Source organism: Montipora foliosa, unplaced genomic scaffold, assembly GCF_036669935.1.
Source record: "Montipora foliosa isolate CH-2021 unplaced genomic scaffold, ASM3666993v2 scaffold_485, whole genome shotgun sequence".
Lineage (NCBI taxonomy): Eukaryota > Metazoa > Cnidaria > Anthozoa > Scleractinia > Acroporidae > Montipora > Montipora foliosa.
Window position 1 is genome coordinate 690,001 of NW_027179795.1, and position 10,000 is coordinate 700,000.

Below are 10,000 nucleotides of genomic sequence, written 5' to 3' on the forward strand. Positions count from 1 at the left end.
TACGAACTTATTGTTAATCGTGCCGGCTTTTACAACCTGTCGAGGGAGGATACGGAAAAAATGACGATCTGCCCAAAGCACAGATACAAGCTTTCTACACATTTCCAGCAGCTTCCACCTAGATGCTCGTATCCAATTCACAGAGGCGAAAAGAAGTCCCTGAAAAACCCTCGTCGGGTAAACAAGAAGGTCTCGGAAGAAATGTTCAGCCTATATCATGTGAAAGTTCCAATTGGTTCCGGTATGTATAATCCATAGTGTTTGAAATTTCAAGAAAAATATCTTTACACCTGCGTCTAATTTTACTTGTTTTAATGTTTGTGTTTTCCTTTCATTTGAGATTAACAAGCTATGCACCCTAAGATACCGTGAGAAATTATACCACTAATAGGTGAAGCGAGATATATGTGGTAACCAAAAAAAAAATTGTTTCAGTTATCTGTAGCAATTGTCGAAAACAGCATGGGAGGATGTTCCAAGAACTTACAACTTGCGACAGCAAAGACGAGCTGGAGGTTTGATATGATGTTTTAAACTTTTTACAACACTCGGGATATTTTTTCGTGACAAAGCCTTTCCTTTGTAATTAGATTTTGATAATTCAATATTCAAATGTTTACACAGGTGTAATGAGCTGGATGAAATCCAATCTTTTCCAGAAGCTCTCCCAGTGAGGCTATCCTCTCTCTTTCGTTGGTGATGCGTAATTGCACAATATGCAAAGTAATTTTGAATAATCTCCGGCATATGAATCTGTTCTCTTTTGAAAGCAACGCAATTTAATTCTCATAGTCTTTCGAGGAATTTTATTTCCGAAGCTTGCGTCACTAGGGCGGTTGAGTACGTTTATAATGATGTCGTAACGATAATCAAAGCATTGTACAATAAGATAGGAATGTTTTATTAAATTGTAAACCGAAGCATGTTAGTTGACCTTCTTCATAAATATCTCCCTTGACCAGAAAGGGTATTATTAAAAATTCAAGGAATAATTATACCCAATTCACGCTTAGGGTGTTCTGGGCAAAACGCCATTATAATTTAGCCGTAGACGTCTCTTTTAGGGTTGCACTTGAAGAAATGTTAAAAAATTACATAGTTTTAATTCCATTTATTTACTCGATTCATGTAATCAAAGATTAAAATGATCGCTTTTAGGGGTCAAAAAAGTGTTGGGCCACGCCCAGATTGATCTCCTTTAGGGGTTTAATTCAAAATTTCCGACGAGCATCCCTGCCCCTTTCGAATGGCAGTTCCCCACGGGTAATTATAGCACATCAGTGTCACGTGACTTAAAAAGTGTAGTGGAAACTGGATACGAGGAAAGCATTTATTACTACGTCCTCGGTATAATTCACAACTATTCACCGAAGTGGAGGTGGCTAGCTAGCGGTGGATATTTACCGACCCGCGAAGTGGCGAGGTAAATATCCAACGTTCCCACATTGACAATAACGGGACATGTGACAGAAATATTTAGTTTTCAAATAAAAGGCGAATTGAGTCTATCGATTTTTATTATGTTAATTTTAGACAGGTCAATAAATTATCGCAAAGATGTGTATGACCATTCTTGAGTACTTTTTTTACATAGGCGGGTGAGAGATGAAAAGGATTGTCGTTGGAGAGTCGCTAAAGGTGGCGTTCAAACTTTTGAGAGAGATTTGATGACTAGTATAGATCATTTGTTGAATCCACGCGTCAGTTGCAAGTTTGCTACACGTTAGTAAGTTACCGTATAATTAACAAAATTTTTAGGAACAAAGAGGTGATGAAAGTAATGTCACTGGAAAGAAAGTACGTCCTGTGGAAGAGGCTGAAGAAGCAAATTTAAACGCTGCATTTGCTTTTCTGGAAGTTTCATCAGATCCAACTTCACGAGACGAAGAGGTTGAAATCAACTTGGATAGCACCGTTTGTAGCATTGAAGACGAAGATCAGGAAGTCAGTTTTTGGATAGATGAAGAACAAAGTCGTCAGAAAAGTCGCATAGTTTTGAATGAAGCCATTTTACGTATCACAGAGGGAAAAGTCAGTCCAATAGCATCGTCTCTTTGTTCGAACTGGGAAAGTACATCAAGCTCACAAAAATGTTATTATTTGCGAAAAATACGCCAGGTTTTCTCTGCGGTTCTCTCAACAATTGCTCCAGATCAAGAAGATGAAGTATTTGAAGCTCTGCTGCGTTCTTCAGGCTATGACATTCAAGAGAAAACCCGCGATGATGTTAAGGAAAATGCTTTTAGCAACGAAATTCCAATTTTGCTTGAAGCTTACAACCAATCTGAAAGTCGTCATACTCGACTACAAATTCTATCTATGTTTTCCAGACATTTTTCGAAACAGGAACTCCGGGAGATGATTCCAGGTCTTGGCAAAATGGCAAATCGATCGTGCTCGGCGTCATGCCGCTAAAGAAGGACCAGAGCATCAAGTGGTTACCGATACCGATAAAACGAACACGCCTTGATCCTGTAAAGACAAGCCACTTTGTAAACTTTATCGCCAGACCAAATTTCCTTCAGGACGTTGCTTATGGCTTTAAGGAACTGAAGCTTGATTCGGGAGAAAGAATCACTATTCCAAACGTAATCAGGACAATGGTTTCCTCCCGGATAATAAGACAATACATCTTGTTTTGCCAAGAAACAGGCTTTGAACCCGAAAGTGAACGAACTTTGTACAGGATAATTGACGTTTGTTCCGCTTCCAAGCAGAAATCAATACAGGGGCTGGATTATTTTTCAACGGAAGGAGCACAAGCGTTTGAAACCCTCCAAATTGTCGTCAATACTCTTGAGAAAGGAGGCGCTGATTCCACTTGGGCTAGGGAGATGTCTAAGACTGTTTTAATTTCATGCCTGAGATCATAATCAAGACAGGAGACTGTAACTAAAGCCATTTTAAAATCAAATTCGGCCGATACATGACGATTCGTGATCTTTTCTCTTGTTACATAATCAGTACACTATAGAAACGCGTCCTCTACTATTAACTTCTTACTAACCAAGCGCGAGGGCCGTACTGGGGAATATTGGCCCGAGGTCGTGGCAGTACGGACCGAGCGGAGCGAGGTTCGTACAAAAACGACCGAGGGCCAATATTCCCCAGTACGGCTCGAGCTAGCTCGGTTAGTAAGTAGTTTATTATATGGTTTTTTAATTACCTTTTGCTTTGTTTTTGCAATCCCGTAATCGGCCCGTGGTCATTACGGGAGAATGATGCCCTACAATTCAGTCACAATTAGCCAATCAGAGCGCGCGTTATATTGGTTACAAACACAAGCCATATAATAAATTGTGATAATGCCTTTCAGTCTCCGTTCTTTATTATTGCTCCTGTTTGGCACAGCATAATTTTGCCTTATATAGACTGTAACGTTTTTATAATGTCAGTGATAGGAGCAGTACAATTGGAAGTTTACATCTTGAGGGTTCCTTCTTGCTCACGATCACTGTTGTCACTAGTACTCACGAAAGAATTTGCCGTGTATAAGACAAATCTTTTTCAGGGAAAAAATGAACTTAACAAAAATCAAAATTTTGAACTGCTAGGAAACAAAAAGACAAAACTCGAAGAAGAAAAAAATGCAAACTTGGGCGTTAGATATAATCTGAAATTCATGAAAGCGAGATACGTAAATTCAGTTACGCTTTGGTTGCACTATGGTGCATATAATTGTACAGACAGTTTGGTGCAGAGGGCAGTGGTTTTAGTTTTGGACAAAGAAATAAAGGATCACCAGGAACCAAAGGCATCATTTATTGTTTCCGTGCATGAAAATAACTGTTTTATGAGAGATCCGGCGGATACACAGACGCGGTCTGTGATGGGAGAACGAAACAAAAAGATGATAGATTAAAAGCAAATCAAAGAAGCTAATTTTGATCATATGTGCACCGCGAAATAAATGCTAAGAAAGGTCCTTTATCATATCTGAAAACAACAACGAAAAAACTGTCTGTAAACGACAGAGGCTTTTTGGGCCTTTAAATTATAGGCACTTTGGACACTACTAGTGCCAGTCCCTCCTGAGTGCTGAACTTCCAAGATGGCGTCGCTTTATTTTTTCTTAAGTTCTCCTTCGATTTAACACTTTCGCCGTTTTAGAATACAACTGTGGCGGTATTTCGGGCTGTTTAGGATTTCTCTACCTGCTGATCATGCTTAAAAGCGAAATAAGGAAGAAAATATATGAAGAAGGCTTAAAATGAACATGAAGCAATCGGGCTCCTTTCCAAGGAAGTTTAGCAACTTGACTATAACTGTGAGTACTCTAGTTTCTTCCTGTTTCAATGGCCCAAAATGATTATTAGCGTTTTGGTTACATGGATGATAGTAGACTGCATTCTAGCTGTCAGACTTTCATTAGCCTTTTAGTTGTGCGCTCTAGCTTAATTTAAAAAAGACCGATTTTTGGCTCTTCTACAGACACTGAGTTTAGGTCAGGAAAAGTTTAAAAGTTTTAGCCCTGCCCAGGACTGTCTAACAAAGATCATGGTTTTAGAAAGTAGCCCTGTGTTGTATTGTATCGTGTAAAAAATATAAGCATCGGTCGTCCAATTTTAAGGATTCTGTGAGTTTCAGAAAATTGACAAAATTTGCTTGTAAAAATGGCGCCCGAGTCGGTCAAATAAAGTGTTGCTCGTATCTCTAATACAAGAGCAGTAAAGGACTTATGTTTGGTGTATTTGTTCATTACTCCACCTAACCTCTCTACGATGTTAGTGTGAACTAATTCTGTTAACCCCCTTCCGTTGACATTTTTAACATTTTGCCCGGTTTTCTCTGACAACCACTCTTAAGAATCTTTCTCTATACCCACCAAACCAAAATTAAAATGGAATTACTCACACGTACAATATTTCCCATCAGTTTATTGAGACACATCACATTATGACCTGACTGGCTTTCAACAAGCTACTACAACTCTATTTCTATCAACTAAAACAACTACAACAACGGTAAACGTTGATAACTGAAACCAGTTTTACTGAGCTGCACTACTCTTACTAGAAGTACGATATGGACTTCTCGCAAATCAGACCGGGGTAAGGAGCATGTCCTGCTCCCAACGAACAAGGCAAGTCGTTCCATTGACCTGGATGCTGAGCTGCGAGTCCCCTCATGTGACCACAGTTTTCGCCGCCGCCACTGTTGTCTGGCTGCCCATGTCCCCACGCTTGGAAATGACCGTCCAATGGGGTACCGTCTATCCAGTAAAACTTGGAGTCAGCCAATCGTTGAAGACCAAACCATATTCCAAGTCCCGTGTTGATGTTATATTTCTTCGTCAGGTTTGCAATAAAATGGTGTTCGTCTGATGATGTGATAATGGTGAGATTAGCTCGCATGTTGTGACACTTTTTGCGAGCGTCTTGCCATTTCGAGGTTCCACTCTTTTCCACATAATAACACGAGTCGCCATGTTTATCCCAGCGTGGTGGACAGCAAGCTGACATAAATAAAAAAAAATATTAAGTATTCTTTTAGTTGATGTTTCCTTTGGCATTTTTGATCAGATCCTGCACAATGGGAGGCTACTGGTTGGAAAGCGCCTAGTTTCAGTTTTAATCACCATTTTAGATTTGTTGTTGTTGATTTACTGGGCTACGAATGACAATGAGGTTATCGGTGGCCCTGCATTGTACTGACTAACCTGGCTACTTTTATCACGAAAATCGTGTTACTGTAAAGTTAACTACTTGCGAATGAGAATTTAAATATTTTGGTTGTTGCAGTACAAAGCTGTCATAGGTGCTAAGATATTTAAAAGCTTTTCGTTAAGTAAGTCCCGTGTCACATATTTCGATGGAACACATCCTTCTCACGTCTATAATTTTGACTGTATCTCCTTTTTGATCGCCATTACACTGTAACAAAACTGCACTTGTCTTACATTGCAATATCTAACTTTCGACAAGCTTGTCGATTCCAGAGTTGCAAACTAAAAAGGCTTGTATTATCAACACGAGATCACCGGTATAGTGCGGTCTGTTAGGTCGAAAATCGTGACAAATCGCGTAAAAGCACCAAATTAGGTACAGATGTTCCTTTTGAAGTAAGAAACGAATTTAGAAGGGGTGCCACGTGATTTGGCTTTCCGGGGGGGCATAAAAGCTCATAGAAATTACGCAATACTCAAATGCTGGCATGAAAGCGAGGCTGTGGCATTTAATGTGTTTATTACGTACCAGGTTTGACGAATGCCGTTGTAAAATGACTAAACTACATTACTCAGACTCAGTTTTGTGTTTGTGTCCATAAAAGGTCATTTGCCTTGATCACGTGACATTCCCATAATGCTTTGAGCGCACTTATATCAAGGAGTGTGTTTGTTGCGTTTTACACATTTAGTTTTTAACATCTTCGGCTAGATATCGTAAACGGTTGTTATTTGTTGCTCATTTTTAAGGATTTGTGTTCTGGCAGCCTCCAGAGCAACTACAGAGCTCAGTACATGGTAGATTGGCTTTGAAACATTTACAACGCCCACTCTTGCAACTTTTCTTGCATCCACACTTCAGCAAGTCACTGCGCGCCTTAGAGGCTTCTGGAAGTACGGTTCAGCGGGGCCTCCATCTACCAAGCCGTTCTCCATTTTCCATCCAAAATCAGACGGGGATGGGTAAAATTGTTGCTCATCAAGGGACGTCCAGATGCTTGCTTGGTAAAGAGTTCTGTTAAAATGATGATTCAGGGCATCCTAATAAAAAATAGAAATTATATATAAATTTTTTACGCAAGTATAAGTTTAAACAAACGCGCACCGCTTATGTCCATGTACTTCATAAATTAGGCTCTCTAATAGCCCAAGTGGAATAACTCTAGGTTCAAGTCCAGCATAGCTTTATGATAGGCTTTGGATAGTTAAAATAAAATTGTTAAGTGGATTCAATAAAAGAAAAGGTTGGGTTGGTTGAAATGTTTCTCGTCTTTTCGCTAAACTGTCTATTTTTTTTTTTTCGCGTTGTCCTCACAGGTGTTTACCTATCACAAGTTTAGCCTATCAAACACAAAAACAACTAAAAATATTTGTATGATAGGTTCTTACCTCTGTTGGGGGAATGTTTTCTAGCGCCCGATTCTTTTTTGTGAACAGTTCTCGTCGAGCAGTGTTCACATCGGTAGCAAGGCTGGTCCTGTCGTAAAGTATCACCACAAAGCGCTGAAGGACATCAAACACAGGAGTGTTGATATCAACTGGAAGGAAGGGGCTATCGTTCACAAAACGGAAAGCCTCTGTGGCTTCAGGGTACGCTTTCCAGGCCTCCCACGCAGACTTCTTTCCTTTCCCCAGGAATGCTGACGTAGTGTCGCAACCGGTAAACGCGTGAAAAAATGGAAGAGCACGGCATTTCTGCTTGCCCAAATACTCACAAATGGTGTTAACAGAAAGAAGCTGAAAATTCTTTCCCATCCCAAAGGCGACCCAAAAGCTCAATCCAGACCAAATCGAAGACAACGTGTGGAAGTGCGCAATTAGAATAACAAGAACATGTGTCAACAGTGCGAACAAAGACACTTCTTCCCCCCTTATCCAAAGCATCTCTAACGTTTACAAGAATCCTCGTGTCTGCTTCTTCATGGTTGCAGCTTTCTTCGAGAAATACCTGCCAGTTCTGATGTAACTACCTTTCGTCTCGCGCCTTTTCCTCTCTTCTCAAGGGCAGATTCTTTCAGACTTGCTACTCGGTATTCATCCCACACAACGTCAATTCGTTTGGTACTCTTCAAGTGGTTTTCCAGGAAAGGTAAGAACTTGGAATCTGCATATTCAGAAAACGTAGCGACAGATGAAACTGGAAGCGCATGCATAATAGCTGCTCCATCAAAAACTTTGACATCGTAAGACGCTGGTGGTGGAGGTGGCGGTGTTTCTTTGTTGACGCATGAAATCAAATCAGACTTTTACCCGAATCGGAGATTGCCAAACTCTGACAAATAAGGTGGATACGGCGATTTTCATGCTTGAAGAACTCTTCAAGATCTCCTTCGCCCTGTTGGCTGGCAATATACAAACAATTGAGGAGGTAACGGTCACTTGTTACCGCTGTCAACTTTAAGGACGCTTTGCAGATTTGCTTCGGCTGCTGGCGCTTGAACAGTGGCAAGGTATTCTTTGAAATCGTATCGTGAATCGATACAGTCCTTTCATCAATGACGTCTTTTACAAATTTCTTGTACTGGCGTAATCCAAGTTCCCGGACTCTATGCACAGTATCCACGACTGCGGAATCTGCGCAATTGCGTGTGTCAAGGGCAAGTAATTCAGGGCAGTCATCCTTAAAAGGGTTTCCCATTTCTGAAATTGTACTTACAAGTTGCTTGACATGACTTTGAAAGGTTTTCTGTGTAGAAAGTCCTTGTTCGTTGTGTTTGTTATTTTCATCAACAGTTGTTTCACTTTCAACTGACTTTCGAACTCTTGCAACACTCGAGCAGTTCCTGTTGACCGTTTAGTTCCTGAAAGGCAACATGCTGCAATTTATACAAAGCTGCTGCGGTTACCTGGTGGGCGCGTCTGGTTTTCGTCAAATGCGCTACCTTAAGGAAGGAATCTGATTTCCCACTGGATGCTATCCCTGCCTCAGTTAGTGCTCTAGTCCAGCCAGATAAAGCTACAAGGTCACCACACATGGTCGACAGCACCATCTCAATCTGTAGGCCCCCCAGCATGACAACGTGAACATTTTCTCCGTGTTTAGCAGGCCAGTTCCACTGAACAACTTTTGCGACAGCAAAAAGAGGCTGGTCACAGACAGTGACAGGAATTTGGCCCGGGTTAAGAAATTCTGTTGCCTTCTTAATCACAGACATTCCATGTTTCATCATGGCTACTGTGGCAACCTTCTCTTAAAACAATGGCAACAAGCTACCCAAGCATGGCAAAGGGTTAGGCAGTTCAGTTACAGATGCGTGATAAGCAGCCTATGAAAGATGAATACCTTTGGTAAGCTCCTCATAAAAATGTTGTTCACAGTACCTCAACCAGTGAACTTGTTTTTCAATGGCAATAGACAACTGATCCGTGCTTACGGTCTCCACAGCTGCTTGACTTGTGGCAGGGACGTTTATTTCTGATGTTTTTATAGAAACAAGAGGAACTAAGGAATACGTGTCAGGCAGTGTGATATCTCTTGAAGCGGACCTGGCTGAACAGAGATTAATCCTTTGCACTCACTGGTTGGCTAACGTCTGAAAAAAAAAATTCATTTAAAATATTCTTAATGTAAGAATGGTTTTGTTTTTAGAGCGTTGTTAACTCAGGAAATTTCAGTCTGAACTAAAATAAATTGAATGGCATTTTTGTTTTATCCGTCATCGTATCTTTGACTCCGACAAACATTGACTAGTTTAACACGCTCCGCTTGCCAGATTTGTGTCACTTCATAATTTTTCGCTTAAATCAAATAATAAACCTACTTAAACATTTCCTTCTTGAACCATTTCTTTTATAACATCTGGTGATTTCTCACAGTTTTTCATTCATCTTAAGTTATAACGCTTATTCAGAGTAACTTTTATTGAACACCGGGTCACATATACGGATAAAAATAAAAATCACTGATCTCTTCGTTTTTAAAAAAACAACTTGACTTTGTTTCACATCATAACGAAATGAATTTTACCTCATAGAAGGATGGAATATAAAACATGAGTTGATACTTACAGTTTAGATGGTGAAATTTCGCGTAAAACAAGAAAACGTACCTCTCAACAACTCCACTGTCACGCGGGTCACCGGGAGGTAAAGCGCATGTTGTATGGAAACACCGCTGGCTTTTTATTATCATTTATTGTTTAAAGATTTTCATTAAGTTACAACAAATTTAAATAAAAGGAACGTAGTAAATATCTTCTTGCTAATATCATAAAGGAAGTGAAATTCATGTGGAATTGAGCTTTATGATGACTACGCATATTTGTCGTCTTTTTTCGCCTTTTTTCCTACAAAAAGGCATTATATTTTTACATTTGAGCACAGCTTATTAAATTT

General features: G+C 40.0%; 2 protein-coding genes across 3 annotated transcripts in view; one reads left to right on the plus strand and one right to left on the minus strand.

The window, feature by feature from the left end:
* The window catches only part of LOC137989999 (uncharacterized), a 20,192-nt gene that overhangs the window by 109 nt on the left and 10,083 nt on the right, over positions 1–10,000 (plus strand). Inside the window, exons 1-2 of the mRNA XM_068835556.1 lie at positions 1–241; positions 436–515. The exon at positions 1–241 is cut by the window's left edge and continues 109 nt beyond it. Coding sequence (XP_068691657.1) covers positions 61–241; positions 436–515 — 261 coding nt within the window. The 5' untranslated portion in view covers positions 1–60. The remainder of the gene's footprint in view (positions 242–435; positions 516–10,000) is intronic.
* Positions 4,511–10,000, minus strand: part of LOC137989998 (C-type lectin domain family 10 member A-like) — a 16,823-nt gene continuing 11,333 nt past the window's right edge. For both annotated transcript variants that reach the window (XM_068835554.1, XM_068835555.1), the window contains one exon: positions 4,511–5,455. In XM_068835554.1, the coding sequence (XP_068691655.1) occupies positions 5,013–5,455 (443 nt within the window). In that variant the 3' untranslated portion in view covers positions 4,511–5,012. The remainder of the gene's footprint in view (positions 5,456–10,000) is intronic.